This window comes from Thalassophryne amazonica, chromosome 19 (assembly GCF_902500255.1).
Source record: "Thalassophryne amazonica chromosome 19, fThaAma1.1, whole genome shotgun sequence".
In the NCBI taxonomy this organism is placed as follows: Eukaryota; Metazoa; Chordata; class Actinopteri; order Batrachoidiformes; family Batrachoididae; genus Thalassophryne; species Thalassophryne amazonica.
In genome coordinates this window covers 40619091-40643726 of record NC_047121.1, presented here as the reverse complement: position 1 = coordinate 40643726, position 24636 = coordinate 40619091, and the positions used below count along the sequence as shown (strand labels likewise).

Here is a 24636-nt window from a genome sequence, read left to right as displayed (position 1 = left end):
GTATATGTATATGTGTATATGTATATGTATATATATGTATATGTATATGTATATATGTATGTATATATATGTGTGTGTGTGTGTGTGTATACAGTGAGGAAAATAAGTATTTGAACACCCTGCGGTTTTGCAGGTTCTCCCACTTAGAAATCATGGAGGGGTCTGAAATTTTCATCTTAGGTGCATGTCCACTGTGAGAGACATAATCTAAAAAAAAGAAAAAAATCTGGAAATCACAATGTATGATTTTTTAAATAATTTATTTGTATGTTACTGCTGCAAATAAGTATTTGAACACCTACCAACCAGCAAGAATTCTGGCTCACACAGACCTGTTCATTTTTCTTTAAGAAGCCCTCTTATTCTGCACTCGTTACCTGTATTAACTGCACTTGTTCAAACTTGTTACCTGTATAAAAGGCACCTGTTCACACACTCAATCAATCACCGTCCAACCTGTCCACCATAGCCAAGACCAAAGAGCTGTCTAAGGACACCAGGGACAAACCGTAGACCTGCACAAGGCTGGGATGGACTACAGGACAACAGGCAGGCTTGGTCGAAGACAACAGCTGTTATGATTATTTATTAGAAAATGGAAGAAACACAAGATGACTGTCAATCTCCCTCGGTCTGGGATTCCATGCAAGATCTCACTTTGTGGGGTAAGGATGATTCTGAGAAAGCTCAGAACTACACAGGAGGACCTGGTCAGTGACCTGAAGAGAGTTGGGACCACAGTCACAAAGATTACATTAGTAACACATGATGCTGTCATGGTTTAAAATCCTGCAGGGCAGCAAGGTCCCCCTGCTCAAGCCAGCACATGTCCAGGCCCGTTTGAAGTTCACCAGTGACCATCTGGATGATCCAGAGGAGGCATGGGAGAAGGTCATGTGGTCAGATGAGACCAGAATAGAGCTTTTTGGAATCAACTCCCCTTACCATGTTTATTGAAGGGAGGATGGATGGGGTCATGTATTGCGAGATTTTGGCAAACAACCTCCTTCCCTCAGTAAGAGCATTGAAGATGGGTCATGGCTGGATCTTCCAGCATGACAATGACCCCAAACACACAGCCAGGACAACTAAGGAGGGGCTCCATAAGAAGCATTTCAAGGTCCTGGAGTGGCCTGGCCAGTCTCCAGACCTGAACTCAATAGAAAATCTTTGGAGGGAGCTGAAACGCCAAACCTGAAAGGTTTGGAGAAGATCTGTATGGAGGAGTGGGCCAAAATCCTTGCTGCAGTGTGTGAAAACCTGGTGAAAAACTGCAGGAAACGTTTGACCTCTGTAATTGCAAACAAAGGCTACTGTACCAAATATTAACATTGATTTTCACAGGTGTTCAAATATTTATTTGCAGCAGTAACATACAAATAAATCATTAAAAAATCATACATTGTGATTTCCAGATTTTTCTTTTTAGATTGTCTCTCACAGTGGACATGCACCTAAGATGAAAATTTCTGACCCCTCCATGATTTCTAAGTGGGAGAACTTGCAAAATCGCAGGGTGTTCAAATACTTATTTTCCTCACTGCATATATATATATATATATATATATATATATATATATATATATATATAATATGTGTGTGTGTGTGCTGTGAAATTCCTTTTTCATTTATACTCAAACATTTACTTTTGGTTGAGTCATGAAATTTCAGAAACCTTTTAAATATTAAAAACAAGTTTTCCAGATGGAGTGTTTTGGTTTTTCACACAGACTTGTTCCCCTTCAACTTTGATGATTTTTCAGACCGGGATATCATCACGACCCTGTTCTCCTCTGACCCCAGATCTGGGTCTGCTGTTCATTGGAGCTGTCTGTCTACAAGTCTGTGGCATAAGATCTAACTCTGAGTTATCTGGATAATATAGGCAGAAATGTTTTCCACAGCTGTGGTAAATGTGGAATGATGGTTTGCAGGTTGTGAATGTTGTCATTTTGTTGTTGTCCCACCCCGAAGTGACTGTTTTTGCATCTGCATTTTTATCAGTGTGCAGTTTTAATGAAAAGTTGATGTTGCAGAATCAGACTGTTTGAATTATTGTGTGTTTGTCTTCTTGCTGTCAGGCTAAAACCCACGTGTGTGACATCGAGCAACGTCTCCAGGGAGTGATAAAGAGCAGGAATAAAGTGCTGGGCCTGCCTCTGTCTATAGAAGGACATGTGCACTACCTCATACAGGAAGCCACTGATGACAAATTGCTCTGTGAGATGTATGTGGGCTGGGGGCCCTATCTGTGAAATGCACATAACTGAACTTTACACAATTACAACCCTCAAAACGCACTTTGAAGTCATTCCTGGAGAATATAAGAGGGTTCCCTCTGATCTGGTATCCAAAACAACGTTACACGTTCTTATGTTGCTCCACTCAAAAGTTAACTGTGCCAGAACTTTTCTGGACAAACGGTTTCATCCAAATAAATAAGAAAGCATAATCATTCCTTACACAGATAACGGTTTAGTGAAAAGTTCATTATAATGCCTTTTTTGTTGTTCTGTTAACACAGTTGCTTCCAGTTTTATGGAAAAAATATTTGTAGCATTGTTAACAAAAAAACTGTAATAAAGGAAGTGTTTTGATTTTGGTAAACGTGGCTGTGGGACGTGTCTCATTTAAACTCTTATCCCTCCTTAGATTTACTGTAGCAGCTGGTTGTGTTAATCCTGTCTGAGCCTGCTTCTCTTGCTCCTGCTCTGTGGCACAGTGAGCTCACTTTTTTCAAACACTCATTGTAATTTGGTGTTAGAGACTACAGTTGAGTTGGCGTGGATGCCAATGAGACTTAAACCATGTGGTTACTGAGTAATATTTTCCTTGTCCACTCATGAGCTCTTGTTGCAGCTTGTTTTTCACAACTGTATGTTGTGCTTCCATCCATGCATACGGCAGAACATTCAGCAAAACTCAACAACCGTAAAAGTCTCAAAGTTTAAATTTTTAGACAGTAGTACTGGGAGATCAAAGCTCTGCATGCCAAAAAAAATCATGCATTTTTCACATTTATATATGCTGTTTTTACTTAATTTTTGGGTTTCAAGTAGGAAATGTAACGGAATCCCTAAAATGCTCGCATCAACCACGAGATGGAGACTCAAACTGCTCAATTGTGCAGCAAGGTCTGTTATCTCATTTGAGAAGTTTTTTTTTTTTTTGGGGGGGGGGGGGGGGGGGAATAAGATGGGCTGACAGCCAGAAATCAACTTACAGTTGTGTCCCTTGCCCTTACAGGCACTTTACTTAGATAAGGTGGTTTATAAATTACAACTGTTAAAATACAATTAAAACATCACAGATTTCAGCCTTTTTTTAAAGGATTTCAGTCATGGTAAAATGATAAGCTGTAAAGACTGAGAAATTAGGACAGGACTGTGTGCACTAATCTATGAACCCGTGATTTTCAAAATGCATGAGGACCAGTAATCAGTTGTTGACTGCAAAGGTGGTGGTGTGTTTGCCATGTATGTTAGCACAAATACCTGAAATGCTACTCAAGCCATTTTTTATAAAACGTAGATGTATTATGATCAACATTAGTATGCAGGTTATTGTGGGATTTTTTTTTTAAACCTGCCAAGTCATCAGAGAGCTTATTTTTGCCTGTGTGTGTGTGTCCATTAACAAAATTCCTGAAGTACTATAAGGAATTTTCACATTTTGTACGTTAGGTCAGTCTGGCCCATTAAATTTTTCAGGTTCATGGGTCAAATGTGGAGGAGTTTAAGTATCTCGGGGTCTTGTTCAAGAGTGAGGGACGGATGGAGCGTGAGATCGATAGACGGATCGGTGCAGCATCTGCAGTGATGCAGTCGCTGTATCGGACCATCGTGAAGAGAGAGCTGAGTAGGGGGGCAAAGCTCTCAATTTACCGATCGATCTACGTTCCGATCCTCACCTATGGTCATGAGATTTGGCTCATGACCGAAAGAACGAGATTGCGAGTACAAGTGGCCGAGATGAGTGTCCTCCGCAGGGTGGCTGGGCGCTCCCTTAGAGATAGGGTGAGGAGCTCAGAGTCGAGTCGCTGGTCCTCCACGTCGAAAGGAGCCAGCTGAGGTGGCTCAAGCATCTTTTCCGGATGCCCCCTGGACGCCTCGCTGGAGAGGTGTCCCGGGCACGTCCCATCGGGAGGGGGCCCCGGGGAAGACCCAGGACACGCTAGAGGGACTATGTCTCTCGGCTGGCTTGGGAATGCCTTGGGGTTCCGCCGGAGGAGCTGGGCGAGGTGTGTGTGGATCAGGAGGTCTGGGCGGCTTTGCTTGAGCTGCTGCCCACGCGACCCGAAAAAGCAGAAGAAGATGGATGGGTCAAATGTCGAGGTCATAGAACAAAGGTCAAGCAGCCTTTTGAAAAGAGAATGCTTTTATTTTGAAGTGTAACCTCCCCCACCGTGTTTTTGTGGAGATGACGCTTTTATTTTGAAAATCATTCCCATCCTTCCCCTTCAGTCTGCCAAAATCCGATTTGCAGACCGTTTAAGACAACTCTGTTCAGACGCCGAACTCGATTATGATGATAAATATGTTAGTGAAGACAGTAATCATGTTGGAAGTAATACTGACCTTCTTCCACTGAAAAGCAGTTGACGGAGGTCATAATCGCTCATATGTCGGTGCGGGCGGGGATGCTCGATATGGCTGCGGGGTGAACAGAAACCTGTGGTCAGCAGGTGAATTAGCACGGCGGTGCTTTGTCTTCGTGGATTCTGGTGGCCTGTAACCTTGTCGGTTATTTTTATTTATTTTTTTTTTTTTTTGGATCATCGGGGATAGTGTTCGCCCGTGAAGACGTCATGGATTTGACGAGATTGGCTGTGGACGCTGGTCAGTTCATTAACCGGGCTGTTCAGGTAAAAGAAACGAACTCACTCCAGAACACGCAGACGTCATTAGAAATAAGTGTTGACCTCGACCTCGGTGATTATTTATATTCGTGTTTTACATGTATAAATTTTTGCCTATAAAATATTGAAAAGTAAAAAGTATTCACAGCACTTCACTTTTTCCACATTTTTCTGTTTTACAGCCTTATTCCAAAATGGCTTAAATTCATTTTTTTCCCCTCTAAATTCTACACATAACACCCCATAATGACAATGCGAACAAAGTTTTTGCAAATTTAATAAAAATAAGTAAATAAAGGACAGCCTTTGCCATGAAGCTCAAAATTGAGCTCAGGTGCATCTTGTTTCCAGTGATCAACCTTGAGACGTTTCTACAACTGAACTGGAGTCCACCTGGAGTAAATTCAGTTAGTTGGACATGATTTGGAAATGCACACACCTGTCTACATAAAAGGTCTCACAGTTGACAGTGCATGTCAGAGCATAAGCCAAGCGTGAAGTCAAAGGGATTGTCTGTAGACCTTGAAACAGGAAATCTGGGGAAGGGTACAAAAACATTTCTGCTACTTTGAAGGTCCCAATGAGCACAGTGGCCTCCATCATCTGTAAATAGAAGAAGTTCGGATCCACTAGGACTCTTCCTAGAGCTGGCCACCCATCTAAACTGATGGTCACTCTGTCAGAGCTCCAGCATTCCTCTGTGGCGAGAGGAGAACCTTCCAGAAGGACAGCCATCTCTGTAGCAATCCACCAATCAGGACTGTATGGTAGAGTGGCCAGACAAGCCATTCCGTAGTAAAAGGCACATGGCAGCCCACCTGGAATTTGCCAAAAGGCAGCTGAAGGACTCAGACCATGAAAAACAAAATTCTCTGGTCTGATGAGACAAAAGGTACCTTGACACTTGCACAAATTTGATCCATTCACTTGCACGCAATCTGACTTGCCAGAGAGTAAACTCGTAAACTGTGCGTGAGCTGTGCGCACCTACATGCAAGTGTGCAAAGAAAATTTTGAAATGTTCTAAATCTCTGGCACACATTCAATTTGTGAACTAGACGTGAACATTGCACAATCTATTCGAAAACACCGTGTGTCAGTGCATCTCATTGCCGCACCGCATCTGAACAATTATGACAATTTATAATAAAGATAATTTTATGGTACATTGTCTAACTCATAAGAAGGAAATAAAATGCAACTGTTTTACCAGTACATTACAATATAAATATTATAAATACTTATTTTTGAGACCATTCCAAATGATTTGTGCCCCTCATGAAGCACAGGAGAAAAGCTGTAGAAAATTCCACTGGGATTCCGGGAGCGATTAGGGATGGTTTTGTCAGCCGCGTTATGAGAGCAAATGATTAATGCGCTACAAAATAATTATTTTATATAACGTGGCATCAAACAGCACAAAGCGCAGCATCCAGTTGAACAAAAAAACATTGTTACAACAAATTGCGGAGCAATGCGGGGGTTAAATGCATGAAACTGTCAAGGTGCCTAAAGATTGAACTCTTTGGCATGAATGCCAGGCATCATGTTTGGAGGAAACCAGACACCCTCCCTACAGTGAAGCATGGTGGTGGCAGCATCATGCTGTGGGGATGTTTGTCAGCTGCAGGAACTGGGAGACTAGTCAGGATTGAGGGAAAGATGAATGCAGAAATGTACAGAGACATCCTGGATGAAAACCTGCTCCAGAGTGCTCTTGACAGACTGGGGTGACAGTTCATTGTTTAGCAGAACAATGACCCTAAGCACACAGCCAGCATATCAAAGGAGTGGTTCAGGACAATTCTGTGAATGTTCTTGAGTGGCCCAGCCAGAGTCCAGACCTGAATCTGATTGAACATCTCTGTAGAGATCTGAAAATGGCTGTGCACTGATGCTTCCCATCCAACCTGATGGAGCTTGAGAGGTCCTGCAAAGAGGAATGGGCAAAACCGCCCAAAGATAGGTGCGCCAAGCTTGTGGCATCGTGTTCAATAAGACTTGAAGCTGCAATTGTTGCCAAAGGTGCATCATTAAAGTATTGAGCAAAGGGTGTGAAAACTTACGTTCATGTGATTTTTATTTATTTATTTATTTATATTTGGGAAAAAAAATCTTTTTTCATGTTGTCGTTATGGGGTGTTGTGAGTAGAATTCTGAGGGGGAAAATGAATTTACTCCATTTTGGAATAAGGCTGTTGCATAAAATATGGAAAAGTGAAGCGCTGTTCATACTTTCCAGATACACTGTAGCATCCAATCAGGAGTCACTTATGTCATTACGTAATGCATACTCATTGGGATCTTAAATGTTAGGGCATAATTTTGGTTCCAGTACACTGGAGAGACTCTGGGCCAGGCAGACAGGACAGAGGTGGACAGCGGGCTGGAAGAGCTCCTGGTCCAGGCAGATGTCACCAAGACCTGGACAGATCAGATCATCTCCCAGACTGAAGTTTTACTGCAGCCCAACCTCGGTGAGAAAGACCCATGATATTTTCTGACTGTCCAAATAAACCCACAACCACAATTTTTTTTTTTTTTTTTTTTTTTTTTTTTTACAAATGGCAAACGATAAAATTGCTTAATTGATTTAATGTTAATGACGTCTTCTTTAACTTTGAGTAATAAATACATTTTATGACACCTGTTTAAAGAGCAGACACAAAGCAATTTGCAAGCAGAACATTTTTTATATGTACATGCTTCACTTACACTTTCTTGTGAAGATCTATATACTAAAGGTACCTTAACACTTGCACAAATTTGATCTGCGCACTGGTACGCAATCTGCTGTGCCAGATAGCAAAGTGGTTGTAAACTGTGCATGGCTGCACGCAAGTGTGCAAAGAAATGTTCAAAATCTGTGGCACGCATTAATTTTGTGAACTTCATGTGAACATTGCATGAACAATTCAGAAACACTGTCACTGCAAGTTATTGCGTCAGCGCAGCGCACCACAGCACAGCTCATCTGGACAATTATGACAAGATGTTAAATCTATAATAAACATAATTTTGCAGATACTCATAAGAAGGAATAAAAATTCTTCTGTTTTACCAAGCCATTATAATATAAATATTACAAATAATTACCTTTGAGATGATTCCAGATCTGTTCGCCGTGTCATGAAGCCAACAAGAACAGCTACAACTGTAGAAAATTCCTCTGTGATTCTGGAGCGATTAGAAGTGGTTTCATCAGCCAAATTCTGAGAGCAAATGATTAATCCACTACGAAATAGTTATATAATATAACGCAGTGTCCAGCGGCACAAAGCACAACATCCAGCAGAACACAGCGGGTCACATAGGCACAACGAATTGCACAGCAGTGCGGGGGTTAAATCCGTGCAAGTGTCAATGTGCTTTAAGAGACAAGTGTGTGTGCGCGTGTGTGTGTGTGTGTGTGTGTGTGTGTCTCCTGTCCAAACCGCACTGCGGAATTGAGCCAAACAGTGCACTCTGACATACGGGGAGTGACACAGTCTACTGAACACTTCAGTAATAGTAGTAGTTAAGGAGACACACTTTTGTGCTGCATCATAGACAAGTGTGCTAAAAGGTTGGTGTCATACTTTTCTATTAGCTTCTTTTTCCTTTTTAAAATTTTTACCTCTTCATTTTTGCATCTAACAATAACAGTAGTAGTAGTAGTAGTAGTAGTGGCAAGAGCAGCTGTCTTCCGAGGGCAACTTTAGTTGCACCGTAACGGTTTTCTGGAATCTGGGATAGGTAGGAGGTGGTAGCTTTGTTGGTGATTCAGTCCCTGAATCAAACCCGCCCTGTGACGGGTAATCGGCTAGTCCTAACTAAAAGAAAATGATTTTCATCCAATTTGAAGTAGACATTTCAAAAGGTCTTTTAAGATGACCTGATGAGACTCTCTGCAGTGACATTCTGAGTCACTAAGAGATAATCCAGGGGTATTTTCCTCCAAGTGAGAAGGAGTTACAGTAATCCAGGTGGGATTAAAGAATTTCCTGATTGATTACCTCTGTTTCTGTTTAAGACACATGTGACTTGTAATGTGACCCAGATGTCATTCTTGTTGTATTACGAAGCATAATCATCATGACATTAGTACTTAACTTGAGCCTGATATGGGTACCTCTGTATCTCCAAAATTATTATTTTTAAAATGTATTAATTTAATGCATATCTCTGTAACAATGGTTGCAAATCTTTACACCTTGGATCTGATATCTCTGAGTCGGTTTTGTGTTTTTCTGTTTGCTTTGACTGTAATTGCTCTGCTCGGATGAACATTCATGATAATGTTTGTGTTCATTAAACTAATGATCTCATGTGATAGATTTAAGAGTAGACGTGGGCTCTCATCTCTCAAATTAAATGGAGAATTCAGCAGCCACAAATAGCCTCTTGTCTGTCATATTTTGTACCAAGATTAAATTTGAAGACCAGGCAGCTGAGCCCTTTTCGGCTGCCTGTCAAATTAGCAATGACATTATATGTGCATCAGTTTATTTTATCAGTGACCAATAAAGATAGTGCTGCTTACTCTGCTATTGATGTTTGAAGTTTTGCAAAACTTCAAAGAGTTCGCCATGCTGCGACATGTCATTAACATTGAGAACTGCATTGAAACACTCAGATAATGCTGCACTTCAACTGCTGCACACACACAACAGCATAAACATCGCAACATAAAACTCTTTGTATATTGTGCCTAAAACTCTCGTGAATATATTCTTTGGGTTTATAGATAGTTTATAGTTATTGTGTTTTTTATGTAAACATGCTAGAAACTGTTATTTTCAATGGGAGCTGCTGTGAGCTGCGATCGCTTCCTGTTCATGTCATTCTGGGGGAAGTGACGTTTGCTCTTTAACGTCCTGATTATTGTCCTTTACAGCACTGTTTGTCCTCTTTGTTCCAGAGTAATATATATAAGATGTCTGAAATTCAGTTTGCGTTTATTAAATTCCACGCAGATTAAACGTTGCAGACACGGATTAATTGGAATGTTTCTTTTAGAAAGTTTTCAGGGTATCATGCATGCAGCCCTTATTAATGTGATGAAAAGCATAAAATGTATATTTTGGTAGAATAATGCTCATTTACAATTGTTGTCATGTGGATTCTCTATGCTGTTTAGACCGCAGCAACTCTGGCGCACAAAGGATTATGGGATATCTCAGTAGGGAGAATTTGCTAAAAGTGCTGAATCCACTTAAACAGAATTTTCAGTTTTCAAATTGCCTTTTTTTACAAACTGAAAAAATTACGTATTTACAAATACAGATTTATTTGTAAAACTCACCACGTTTCAGTAAGTTGTGTGTGTCATACCGACCAACCAACCACTCATGTCTGTCAGGAAACTAATTTATCCATAATGCACTGTGGCATGTGTGTCTAAATGCTAAAACTTTCAAAATTAGTGCATTACTTTAAAACTAAAACATGTAGCTGATATTTTCACTTCATAAAACGACAGACATGACATTAATTTAAATAACTTGTCCAGAATTAGTTTGCTTAAAATTTTAACCATAAGTCAAAACTCTGGTTGTGCGAGACTTGGGTGATATGCCAGCGAGTCTGTACTCTTTCTCTCTTGTCACCAGGTCTCTTTTGCTGAGAGAAGGCTGATCTGACACAGAAGCGCTGGCTCATTGTTGCGTTAGTAGCTGCTAGTGTACTGAAGTCAATACTGAAAGTTGTCAGTTTAGCTTTTATGTGTAACTTCCGCTAAATTTTGGGGGGATTTATTAGTTTAGCTTTATAAAAGATAACCTTTCAGTTAGGGGATTAACTGTTATCAAAGCTAATTTTTTTTTTTTTGGTTAGCTGTGCCCACCACTGAGTCTGGGGATGGCTACATAAACATTTCCAAGTCATTGACTCTGTCTTGGACCTCACTGATATTAATCATTAAGAAATACAAGGTGCATGGTACTTTATGGTGAAGAGTGAGGGAAGTCATCAAGGCACCGGTAACAACTCTTAAGGAGTTATAGCCTTCTGTGGCTGTGATTAGTTAAACTTTTTATCCTCTGCTGGCTGAAGGCCCAAGGGGGGATTATGTCTGTCTGTATGTCAGGCTGGCTGTCCATCCGTCTGTCCCAAAAATGGTACAAGCATTCTGAAATCAACTCCTCTCACATTTTTTGGAGGACTTTCGTACAAACCTTTGTTATACGTTGGTAATACACATATTATCATATGGCTCAAGTTGGACCAATTTTACCAGCGTTATGGTCCTTGATTAACAAATCTAGACACTGCCAGTTTCAAGAGTTAGTGTCTGCATTCTGAAATCAGCTCCTCTCACATTTTTAGGAGAAATTTCATGAAAGTTGGTCCAAGTCCTTGTTATAGGTTGGTAATATGAATGTTGTCATATCGTTCAAGTTGGGCCCATTTTACTAGAGTTATGGCCCTTGATTAACAAACCTAGACACTTCCAGTTTCATGAGTGGATGTCTGCATTCTGAACTCAACTATCACATACCTTGAAATGTTATCAGAATGTAGCAAGCACTTGTACCAAAGCAGCATTTGCCAGCAGGGGATCTGATGCTGGCAGAGTACTCTTGTTTCTTGCATCACCAGTTCTACAAGTTCATGGTAGAGGGAACCAGAGAAGGATTTTCTTTAAAAGAAGACATGAAATTTCAGTTACAGTTTGCCAGAAGGTACACGGGAGGCACAAGCTTAGATTTGATTTGTTTTCTTACAATAAAATCTTTCCGTGTTTAGCACTTTTGCCTCACAGCAAGAAGGTTCTGGGTTCAAAACCACCAATGCACCATTCAACTCTGTCTGTCTACGTGGGTTTCCTCCAACCATTAAAACATATTCATAGGTTCTAATTTCCTTTTGGTATTGCATTGTGTGTCTGTTTATATTTTTGCTTGTTTTATTGTGTAGAATATGTGATTCACTTTGTAACAACTGTCTTTGAAATTGACCTATAAATAAATTAAAGCTCATAATTTAAAAAGGTATTTTTATGTTCTGAGGAATTTCTTTCAGCTTCTCCGTTTGCTCGGATGTTGATTTGGAGACCCTTCCTGACACAACACCACGATACATGATGAATGGCATGGATGGTCTTGAGCCGGGAACCTTTTGTTTTGGAAGCAAGTGTACTGACTATGTGGCCACATACAGTATTACCAAATACTATGCCTACTGGTGAATACTTGTACCAGTTTGAACCTGAATTGAACTCTGTAATTTGTGATGAAAAGGTGCACGGTTGGAGGACCGGCTGTATCACCATCTGGATTGGAGCGTCCCATCACGGCCACGAGCCCACGAGCTTCTCGGAGACCAAATGAGTCAAGCTGGGTTGGAAGTGGGTTCAGACACACCCTACGGTAACTTTATATGGGTGTGGATAATCTTGTTGCTGTCTTATTTTGAATTCCTGTTGATTATGTGAGGTTTGTTTTAAGTGTGAGTATGGTTTGCGTTTAGGCGCTGCACTGCTTAGGTGTGGCGATGCTCAAAAGCACCTCGGTGAGGCAGATAAGCATTTTGTCCAGAGTGCCCACATCCACTTCCTCGCTCCTCTGCTGACTTTCACTGATGGGGAATACAGAACCATACAGGTAGCAGGTGTTTTCAGGTCTTGGCTTAAAGTTGCATTTGTTTAATTTGTGTTTAAAAAAAAATACATTTCTGTTCATAGGAGGAGCGCAGGATGCTGTTTAACAAGCGGTTGGACTTGGACATATCAAAGTCGAGGTTGAGAAAAGCCCAAGAGGCAGACGAACAGGCTAGAGTGAGTTAGAATGATGGTGTCTCTCACAACGCCAAAATGTATAACGATCCTGATATTGAAAGTCCTCAGGCCTGGATTCTAGTAACAGCTGACAAAGACCCTTTTTCTTTTTACCAGAATCTGAACACAAACCTGCTAGAGAACGACTACTACTCTCATGTGTCCTACATGTTCAGTTTCCTGCGTGTTAAGTGGCTAAAGGTTGGTGTCCACAAGAATCTGTCAATAAGAAAATAATTCAGTCAATTTTCAGTCCTCAATCTCTCCCCTTCATATTTTTCCATCAGATGTGGGCTCAGGAAATTGCTCAAGTGAGTATGCTTTGATATATTTAGCAGCAATTGCAAATAGAATATTTTCATTAAGGAACCCGGTAAGTTGTGAGAATTATGATTTTGTTTCTTTGTGTAGGCAGAGATGGAGCTGAGGATCTGTCAAAGTCTGTTTGATCGACAATTACAAATTACAAGACGGCTTCTGGAAGGAATCAGCAAGACTCATGTATGTTTCTTAATTTTATGGCAACTTATAGCAAGTAACAGTAGCCTTTCGTGGCCACCAGGACCCCACAAATAGCAGCAAGGCTTCTTGAGCGACGTGATAGACATGTCTGTCTTCATTTTACAGAGTGGTCACTGTGCATGTTAAAAGATGCTAAAATGGCCAAAAATAGGAGGCTCGCTGATCCTCACCTGCGTGTATCAGAACACAAAATTTAATAGCTGAATATGTAGTTGTTGGGATTTATCTTTTTAAATTACTCATGCAAATTTATAGACTCACTTACTCCAGTAGTCACATGCTTGGTTTATTTGCAGGGAATAAGAATTCAGGGGAAAAAAATATATATATAATTGTAATGTCTCCTAAAATAGATAGGATGTCATGTGTAGAAAAATAAGTAAAAAATACTGATATTATGAATAAACTAGCATGTTGCCCGTGGGGATCCATGGGCTCTAGATTGGGTAGTATTTATAAAATAGGTAGCTGACATTTTTCAAGTGTGGTAATAAATTAAGCAATAAGTTGGAATAGCGTGTGATTCCAGAATGTTTTTAGAACCTTAGACCTCAACAATTTTTAGAAGAGGAACTCAGCCCTTTTATTTCCTGTTAATTATGTAATTTCTGAAAGTTAATTTACTGTCTTAATGTATTTATAAATTGTTTAGGTTGTTGTTATCATATACACACCATCATTATTATTATCATTTTTATTTTATTATTACTTCTATTTTGTCATTTAATTTTTAATTGGACTACAATGAAAATAAGCGTTTTCACTTTCTTGTGTCATCCATGTATTTTTTTATGTATTCATTTATATGCACTTACACTCACACTTTTTATATAAAGATGATTTACTGCCCCCTGCTGGAAAGGAGTGTGAGTCCAAAATGTAATTAGCAACGTTAGCAAATATTCTTAGCTTATCCAAAACCATTAGTCCTATCAGCGTTCCGTTTTGGTGTTGTTCATCCTTGACCCAAAATACATAAGCACACCAAACAGCAAATGTCAGCTGTGCTCTGTTTGTCTCTGATCAAAGTTGCACATGCACAGCTGTTTGTCTGTACTGCATGCAGGTGCTTCTAATTTGAGACACAAACAGGGTAGAGATCAAACACAATACATGTTTCACTCATGGTGACAGCAACATGAGACTGTGACTAAACCAATTGAACTACAAAATCACAATAAATCAATAACACTAACAACACTGTTAAACAAACATGAACCACAATAACATTTAAAACCCCAAACTCCCATGGTGCATTGCAGCACAACGTCTATTGTTTATTGGTTAGATAAAATTGGTAGTTCCTCCAAAAATATTACTATCAACTTTCTGTTTTCACAGCATTCATCCTTGACCCAAAATACATAAGCATACCAAACGGGAAATGCCAGCTCTCCCCAGTTTTTGTGTGATCGAAGCCACGCACACACACACACACACACACACACACACACACACACACACACACACACACACACACACACACACACACACACACAGAGGTCAGTTGGCTATTATAATATAGATTATAAAAATGACATGGCATTTGTGTCATTTTTGAAGGCTGCATCTTAAGTGCTCAGTAGTTTTTTCCTTTTCCATACTCTTTTCCTTGTACTTTTTGTCAGACTGACCACATGTGGTGCCTGACTGACTTTGTGGATGCTCAGGCCTGCTACTACGCTCAGTGCCACCAATATGCACAGGCGCTCCACAAACATCTAGCCAGGTCTGTGAGACCGGTTATCATCAACAAATAACGATAACTTAAAGTACAGAAGTCTCTAATAGTTTATGTTTTGGCATTTTTGAAACACTTGTCAGTTTCATTTTATATGTCAGACATGATTTCAGTTTCCTCACATGACTTTTTAATTATTTTCCCTCAGAATTCCTGCAATGCTTTGTGCCAACAACTGGCAGTCCACCATCCACCATGTTGCCAATGAAACTACAAGTCCAATTCCCATAGTTATTCATCATGTTCCAGATTTTGACCAAGATTCTTGGACAAGGGATCCACTGTGTGGAACTGAGCAAACAGGACAGCCGTCTGGAAATATACAACAGGCTGACTGGGCAAATAATAATAATAACAATAACACTTCATTAGTTGACAACCACCATGCAACAGCTAACATCCTGTCTCCTGCCAGCCAAGCATCTAGTTATGCCAAATTATGCATGCCAATTTGGGGCAGTCACCCACTAAATCAGTGCAGTACATCCAGCTGGACAGTCAGCAGGAGCATGATGAACAACAGAATGGTGGCTGCCAAATCTCCAGGTCCAAGCAGTATATTGACATTTGGTGACAGATTGAACCAAATATTAGCTACTGATGCAGCAGGTAGTTTATTAAAAACAAATTCTCCAAATCAGTTTCAGATAGAAACTGCTTTTGGCACTGAAACCCCAACAACAAATCACACAGGTGCTGAGACCCTGACAACCGATGACATGGCTGCCAAGACCCTGATAACCAATGAAATGGCCGCAGAGACCTTGATAACCAGTGGCATGATTGCTGAAATCTTGACAAACAACAACATGGCTACCGAGACCCTGACAACCAATGAAAGGGTTGCTGAGAACCTGGCAACCAACGAAATGGCTGCAGAGACCCAGACAACCAACAACATGGCTGCTGAGACCCTGGCAACAAACAATATGGTTGCAGAGAGCCTGATAACCAATGAAATGGCTACAGAGACCTTGAAAACCAGTGGCATGACTGCCGAAACCTTGACAAACAACAACGTGGCTGCTGAGACCCTGATAACCAATGAAAGGGTTGCTGAGACCCTGACAACCAGTGACATGGCTGCAGAGACCCTGACAACCAGTGACATGGCTGCTGAGACCCTGACAACCAATGAAGTGGCTCTGATAACCAATGAAATGGCTGCAGAGACCTTGAGAACCAATGAAATGGTTGCTGAGACCCTGACAACCAATGAAATGGTTGCTGAGACCCTGGCAACCAATAAAATGGCTGCTGAGACCAAGTCTTTCTGCTGATGTCAAAAGGGGTCATGAAACAAGAACTACTTGATATAAACAAAAACAGTTGCCAGGATTCAACCTCAGACAGTTAATCATTCAGTTTAAATGAGGCAGAGCGTGTGACATCAGAGCGTAGAGTTGTGTAAAGCTAAAGGGTGGAGTTATCATCTGACTGTCCTGTTATCAAAGAGATACCCTAAAGTTGAAAATGCTACTTTGATGTACAGTACATCAGCGTGCATTTGTGTTCATGTGACCTTTCAGTAGGTTTACGTATATGGATACGCCAGTACATGTACCAGGATGCGCAACTTTAACCTTAATAAAAAGATATGCTAGCAAAGTTAGAAAATATAGCACATGTGATTTATATATCTTTAACTGTTTGCACTGTTTCGCTAACTGCTAATGGAAGGTGACTTCGCTGTATTGTCACAATGGCGGTACTTACGCAGTCCATCCTCCAACTGTTTAATAATAATTATAATAATTTTCTTTCTAAAACTCTGAGTCAAACCTAAGTGAAATAGCAAAGACGTACAGGCACTACCACAGGTATACTGGGAACTGTGAGGATATTCATTAGTACACAAGTTAAAAAAAAAAAAATGTAATTTCATATGACTGATCATGTGAAATGAATTTTTATCTGATATAGTGTCATAATTTTAATATTTATGAGGTCAAAATCTACAAAACAGGTTTTTATCTACCACTGAACAGTTTACCTGAGAAGACACTGGCTTGCCAGTATGTAGACCTGGGTTCACCTCCTGTTCATGCTACCACCTGTCCACCCAGCTGTAAATGGGTACCAGTTTTTGCTTGGGAAGTAACTGTGTTGGACTGGCGTCCCATCCAGGGGGAGACATTGACGCTTGTCTGCCTGGTGCTACAACTATATGGGTCTTACTTGCAGTTAACTTTCTTAAGGTCCTACAATTCTATTTATGTAGAAACTACCCTGTCGGAAAACAAACATTGGCCTGTGGTGTTTTTTTTTTTTTTTTTTTTTTTTTTTTTTTTTTTTAAGTTTAAAATTTTAATATATCTTTTTATGGGACCTAGTGTCCTATCTTAGCTTGACGAAAGTGTGTATCATGGGACTGTTTATTGCTATTTTCAGGTCTTATTTGTATTGTATGAAGATGATTATCATTGACTTGTTGTAGCAATAGACGTAATGTCTCCTCTGTTCTCAGGCTGATATACAGTACTTGTTTGGTAACTTTTTGGAACAAAATATTTCATTTCGCTTAATGGGGTATGGTATGGAGTATCCAGTGTTTTTTGTTCTGGTATGAATACATGAATTCATGTTCTTGCGTGTTGTCCAGAACAGCACTTGTGTTGACTCAAACCTGTGATGTTTTCTTTAAATGAGCATTCTCCAAGTTGAGGTTATATTTTTAATATGAAACCCTGATGGCACCATCGCACTGAATGGGGTCTTTATGTTGTCACACAAAACTGATTCCTTAAACTGGCTGTCGGTGTTTCCTTTTACCTCCTCGCAAACTCACATTAATCACATCAATTTTAACTCAGCTTAAAACCTCAAATTGTCGAACGGTAGACTTTTCCATGTCCAGATGTCAGTATTCCTACGACTACCTTTATAGTGATGTGGAGATCCTCTGGAGACCCTGTGTGGAAACACACACACACTGATGTAACACCAGATGACTGACGTCACCACCACCCGCCAACTCTGTTTTTGTTCCAAAATGATGTCTTGGTTCTGTCAAACGTTGGGAATCAAGCTGATGTCAGTGTGAGGTTGTTTTCATTTGAATGACTGGAAGACGTGGAAATAAATGTGCACACGGTGATGTCATGACCGATCTGTGTGGATTCCATCTTTGTTCTCAGCTGGATGTGTTTCTGTCACAACAGCCAAACCTCACAACCCTCACACAGTAATTTTCAGATTTTAGTGATTGCTTCTTGGCCAACTCTCGTGTAATAGTTCACATCTCAATGTAACTGTCACACTGGAATTTGACGTTAGCCTCTGCGTGCTTCGATGGTTGTGGACATTTGTATATTTAACCGCGTCTAATAGCATAATGAGATTTTGTGCAGCATTAAATCCAGTCACTACTCGCACACATACACGTGAGCTGTTCCTCTATTGAGCTCCCAGGACTTCTTCCCAGTCTGAAGCTTCAAACGGATCAATGAAGCACTGTGTGTAACGGGTGGGACTCTGCTTCACAAACATGGTAAATGCTGTCAAAGGTGTAGCTTTTAATCCTTCCCAAAATACTCCACACAGTGATATAATTTTTTTTTAAACTTTTAATAAAACAACTGTTTCAGGAAATGATTCATTTAAAAATACTAGGATCATGAAGTGAAACAAATGGGTGAGAAGTGATTCACTCGTCCAAAGCACCAGAAACACAAAATGAAACAATTGCTTAAGAAAAGCATTTGCTTAAAATGCTAAATAATCTGGAGCACTGGAGGGGCCACAAGGAGAAAAAAAAAAAACAATTAGTGGTTGATTTGCTGTTTTGAAACAATGGGTCACCAAAAGAACCAGTAAAGCCAGAAGCCTCCTGCAGGTCTTTTCCACCAAAAGGGAATGGGTTCTTGAACTCTCTTGCAGACCAGTGTGTACTTCAAGCAGCTTTGAGTGGAACCAATGGAATTGAAAGAGGATCATAGTTCTGGCTGGGGGGGTAATGAACCATTTCTCAGGTCATGAACCATTTAATTTAGTTTGAAACGCTCTGAATGGTCTTCCATTTTGTGCACAAACCAGAAAGGAGTCTATTTCCTGTTGGTTTAATAGTCCAAGCAAAAAATAAAAAAATCTGCCAGCGGGCTAAGAAAAATTTACTTGGTTAAATTCTCAAAGCTAGCAAAATGTCTAGGCACTGAATAATCAAAATGTACCTTAAAACTAGAGAGAATTCTTATTTTAAGATTAGCCTTAAAATAAGGAAAACAATCTTGTTCCTTTGCTTGGGTGATTTGAAATCCATCGTCTTTCCTCATTAGTAGTTAAATACAGCTTGATATTAGCTGGAAAAACTTAAGAAAAAGTGAGATACATTTTCCCATATTAAGACATTTTTTTCTCATGTAAAAATGCTTGACAAGATTATTTTTCTATTTACACAAAACTTAAATGAAACAATTGTATTATAAACTGATTCAGTATTTTTAATGCTTACAGCCCTACAGTGGTGGCATATTTCAGACAGTGAGCACTCTCGCACCCCTGGCCCTGGCTGAACACACCCCTGAACACATGTATTTATCTCATCACAGTTTATTTATTTACGTTTTTGGCCAGTGGGCTCACAGGATATGAAGCCAGTGGTTAAAGATAGATTAGTGCTTTGTTCCTGCAGTATTTCCAATGACTCAGTCAAACTGTGCTGTCCACAGATAAAGACAATTCACACTTTTTTTTTATCATTTCCCCTGCTCATCCTGTCCATCTGCACATCCTTCCTAAACACTGATCTTGGGGTTAATTTCTTGTGACCAGATCTGCTTGGAAGCAGGGAGCGTCACAGATGCCGTTCAAAGGGGGATTATGATCTCATTATTTCTATTTCCCTCAATCATTTGCCTCCACCTGAGGGAGACAGAAAGATTCTATTTTTAGGTATATGAGCTGAGTTCTGGTCCCAAAGTGAGCTTCATGCTGTAGCACTGAACTAGACTTTAATTATATCAGCATTTAAAGTCTGCTGTATCTTTGGTTACTTTTTTTTTTTTTTGTAGAATACAAGGTAACAATCACATCTCTGTAGTTTCCTCCTCAACATATGAGAGACAAATAAACACCCAAAACTAAAATACCCTTCTCATAAACTGGCCTGAGCCAGCTGCTTTTACTGTGTTGCTTTTACTGTGAAATTTGTCAGTAAAGCATGATCCACTTTTGCATTTATTATGCCAGCCAAAGAGTTGTTTTCACATTACTTACTTATTTACTTATGTTTCCTTTGGGGATAATAACAAGGGTGGCTAAAACATCAATAATAAGATCAAAGTTCAGCAAGTGGACTCAAAGCTCAGTGATTGAGAACAAAAAGTAGCAATCTGGATCTCATGTCAGTGATCAGGAACCAAGCTCAGCAACCACAAAAAAGGATCAAGATTAGGATCTAAGGTCAGCAAATGTGATGGAGGCCATCAGAAGTCACTGTGCAACAGTAGCCAATAGGCCTCACTCCCCTGACAGCTAAAGGATACTCAGGCCATTCAGGCCAGAGCCCGGGGTTTTAGTCGACTGGTCAGAGCATCCGCCTCCTATGCTGGAGATTGCGAGTTTGTGTGCTGAGGGGAGCGAAGACGAAAGAGTACAGCTGCTACACAAACAGAATCTGAGGTCAGAGTAAGGATCAGAGTTCACTGATCAAGATCAAAGTGCAGCAACTGGGATCAAAGGTCAGTGAACATAATCAAATCTCAGAAACAAGGATCAGAAATTTGAGATTGGGGTCACTGTTCAGTGATCTGGTTCACATATTAGTCATCTGGCTCAGTCATCAGACTCAAAGGTCAATGCTCACAATCAATTTTTAGGTCCAAAAATGATCAGTGATTCAAGTTCAGCAATCACTATAAAAGGTCAGTTTAAGATCTACAGTAGTGTTCAGAATAATAGTAGTGCTATGTGACTAAAAAGATTAATCCAGGTTTTGAGTATATTTCTTATTGTTACATGGGAAACAAGGTACCAGTAGATTCTCACAAATCCAACAAGACCAAGCATTCATGATATGCACACTCTTAAGGCTATGAAATTGGGCTATTAGTAAAAACAAAAAAGTAGAAAAGGGGGTGTTCACAATAATAGTAGTGTGTCATTCAGTCAGTGAGTTTGTCAATTTTGTGGAACAAATAGGTGTGAATCAGGTGTCCCCTATTTAAGGATGAAGCCAGCACCTGTTGAACATGCTTTTCTCTTTGAAAACCTGAGGAAAATGGGAGTTCAAGACATTGTTCAGAGGAACAGCATAGTTTGTTTAAAAAGTTGATTGGAGAGGGGAAAACTTATATGCAGGTGCAAAAAAATATAGGGTGTTCATCTACAATGATCTCCAATGCTTTAAAATGGACAAAAAACCAGAGACGCGTGGAAGAAAGCGGAAAACAAACATCAAAATGGATAGAAGAATAACCAGAATGGCAAAGGTTCACCCATCAGCTCCAGGATGATCAAAGACAGTCTGGAGTTACCTGTAAGTGCTGTGACAGTTAGAAGATGCCTGTGTGAAGCTAATTTATTTGCAAGAATCCCCCGCAAAGTCCCTCTGTTAAATAAAAGACGTGCAGAAGAGGTTACAATTTGCCAAAGAACACATCAACTGGCCTAAAGAGAAATGGAGGAATATTTTGTGAACTGATGAGAGTAAAATTGTTCTTTTTGGGTCCAAGGGCCGCAGACAGTTTGTGAGACGACCCCCAAACTCTGAATTCAAGCCACAGTGAAGACAGTGAAGCATGATGGTGCAAGCATCATGATATGGGCATGTTTCTCCTACTATGGTGTTGGGTCTATATATCGCATACCACATATCATGGATCAGTTTGGATATGTCAAAATACTTGAAGAGGTCATGTTGCCTTATGCTGAAGAGGACATGCCCTTGAAATGGGTGTTTCAACAAGACAATGACCCCAAGCACACTAGTAAACGAGCAAAATCTTGGCTCCAAACCAACAAAATCATTGCCTCGCAGATGTGAAGAAATCATGAAAAACTGTGGTTATACAACTAAATACTAGTTTAGTGATTCACAGGATTGCTAAAAAAGCAGTTTGAACATAATAGTTTTGATTTTGTAGCATCAACAGCAGATGCTACTATTATTGTGAACACCCCCTGTTCTACTTTTCTACTTTTTTTTTTACTAATAACCCAATTTCATAGCCTTAAGAGTGTGCATATTATGAATGCTTGGTCTTGTTGGATTTGTGAGAATCTACTGAATCTATTGGTACCTTATTTCCCATGTAACAATAAGAAATATACTCAAAACCTGGATTAATCTTTTTAGTCACATAGCACTACTATTATTCTGAACACTACTGTATAATGTCAGCACTTAGAATCTAAGAGCGGTATTAAAGATCAAAGATTATTGATTAGAGCAAAGGTTAAAGATAAGGATCAGTAACATTATTAGAAATCAGTGTACAAGTACAGTTGTTGCTAAACATTCAGTAATCTGATTCAAATGTATGTAATCGGGATCAAACATCAGGAACAGGATTAGCAATTTGTCAGAATCCAAATTCAGCAATCATTATAAAAGATCAGGATGAGGATCTAAGGTCAGCAATGAGAAACTAAAGTTGACATGAAGGATAAATGTTTGGTGAATACAATCCAAAGCAGCAATCAGGATCAAAGTGCAAGGACAAGGATCAGAAGTCAGGAACATGCTTAGAAAGCTAGATCAAAATTCAGCAATTGGGATCAAACTTCAGTGATCTGAATCAAATATTAGTAATCAAGATCACCAGTCAATGAACACAGTGAAATGTCATTGATCAGGATCCAAGTTTAGCAGTCAATAATAGTATGAAAGATCAGGATATGAGTCAGAAGTATGTGATCTATCGAATGTCCTTCCAGATTTTATTTTATTTTTTTTTTTTGTTAACTTTGCAGAAAACATTCATTGCCATCTTCCTCATCCATCAGCAAAATAAAATCCCCATCTGACTCATATACCTGAATAAGACTGTTTTATGTGAAGGCTGACCTGTGGGTGTGCAGGTGCAGGTTTTGTCTGGAGGCCAATCGTGCATCTTCCTCCCCTGGTCTGGAATCGTAACTACGTTTGAGCATGATCTATATAGAGAGCAAAAAAAGGCTGGAACAGACGAGGCTGTGGAGACGCTGCGTGTCTCTGGTGTGCATGCATCATAGTTTGTGCCACATTAGAAGGCCATTTCGAACAAAAATTTATTGCCTCGTTGAAGTGGGCCACAAGCGTGCACTCTGAAGAGAACACAGCTTGTCTTCCTCTGCAGACCTTCCTGGTGTAAACCTGCCATTACCCGGGTTCGGCTCTCACCAGTGATAGCCCTGCTGCTGCAATTAAAGGCTACCAGAGAGGGAAAATCAGATATAGTGACTGGCAACATGCTAACATCTGCAGAGGAGCTCGGTGTGGAGGTCTGCAGAGAGTTCAGGAGGTCAGGGCTTTTCCTCCAACCCTCACTTCTGCTGCTTAACCCTAACACCTGCTGACCTCTTAACAGACCATAGTTCAAGTCCAGTAGCTCACACATTTTAACCAGCGGAGTTGCCAGGTGACAAAAGAAAATTTTCAGTGTTGCAATCACAAGGTTAAAGTAAAATCTATAAATGCTGCGGTTTATTTAAAACATTTTCTCTGTCAAAATACAAATTTAAGACTCTGACTCATTCCAATACTGCTTAAATTATAAAAAAAAATACACAGACTGTGATAAATACCTTTGTGGTCAGAATTTTACATACACCCATGATGGGCATGAATGTCGTGGTAATTTTGTGGCTTTAAATGATGTCTTTGAACTGTTCTTTTGTCAGGGTGGAATGACTGTACAGTTCAACGACATCATTAAAAGCTTTGGGTCTATTCAGAGAACACAACAGCATTTATTTGTCCTTAACTGAGCTGCAGTGTTTCTCCAAATTAGAAATAACATGGAACTCAATGGAAGACATAAAGAATGTGTTAAAAGTGATTTGGAAGCGACAGCTAGATCATAATTTAATCAACTTTGGCTTGTGTCAAATATTTTTAAAATTGATTCATGCCTTTCAGAGATATGCCGCTGATATGCAGCAGATAAACAAACAAACATTCTTTATCTCCTCACCTGACATAAATCTAAATGGTTAAAAATGTCGGGACTCCTTTCAACTTTCAAAATGCATAAGTGAATTTTGGTTCTAAAACTACATCTTTTTTTTTTGGTCACCTGCAAATCATAACAAAAAGTGATTTTATTTAAACAGGTAGCACACCCACCTTTTTAAAAAAACTTGATAATGAGGTTTGCAACTTTGACACTTGACTATATATATATATATATATATATATATATATATATATATATATATATATATATATATATATATATATATATATACAGTAGTGTTCAGAATAATAGTAGTGTTATGTGACTAAAAAGATTAATCCAGGTTTTGAGTATATTTCTTATTGTTACATGGGAAACAAGGTACCAGTAGATTAAGTAGATTCTCACAAATCCAACAAGACCAAGCATTCATGATATGCACACTCTTAAGGCTATGAAATTGGGCTATTAGCAATAAAAAGTAGAAAAGGGGGTGTTCACAATAATAATAGTAGTGTGGCATTCAGTTAGTGAGTTTGTCAGTTTTGTGGAACAAACAGGTGTGAATCAGGTGTCCCCTATTTAAGGGTGAAGCCAGCACCTGTTGAACATGCTTTTCTCTTTGAAAGCCTGAGGAAAATGGGACGTTCAAGACATTGTTCAG

The 24636-nt window shown here is 39.7% G+C and overlaps 2 protein-coding genes across 2 annotated transcripts in view; both read left to right on the top strand.

The window, feature by feature from the left end:
* Positions 1–2611, top strand: part of LOC117531970 (serine/threonine-protein kinase ATR-like) — a 101502-nt gene extending 98891 nt beyond the window's left edge. Inside the window, 1 exon segment of the mRNA XM_034195161.1 lies at positions 2082–2611. Within this exon segment, the coding sequence (XP_034051052.1) occupies positions 2082–2255 (174 nt within the window). The 3' untranslated portion in view covers positions 2256–2611.
* A 2108-nt stretch (positions 2612–4719) lies between these two features.
* Positions 4720–16481, top strand: LOC117532008. The gene is made up of 13 exons (XM_034195222.1): positions 4720–4723; positions 4803–4864; positions 7194–7335; positions 12079–12207; positions 12308–12441; positions 12522–12614; positions 12732–12815; positions 12902–12925; positions 13026–13115; positions 14765–14865; positions 15026–15746; positions 15897–16025; positions 16077–16481. The coding sequence occupies exons 2-13, from the start codon at positions 4808–4810 to the stop codon at positions 16155–16157; spliced, it is 1785 nt and encodes a 594-aa protein (XP_034051113.1). The 5' UTR covers positions 4720–4723; positions 4803–4807; the 3' UTR covers positions 16158–16481.
* Positions 16482–24636: the final 8155 nt, after the last annotated feature.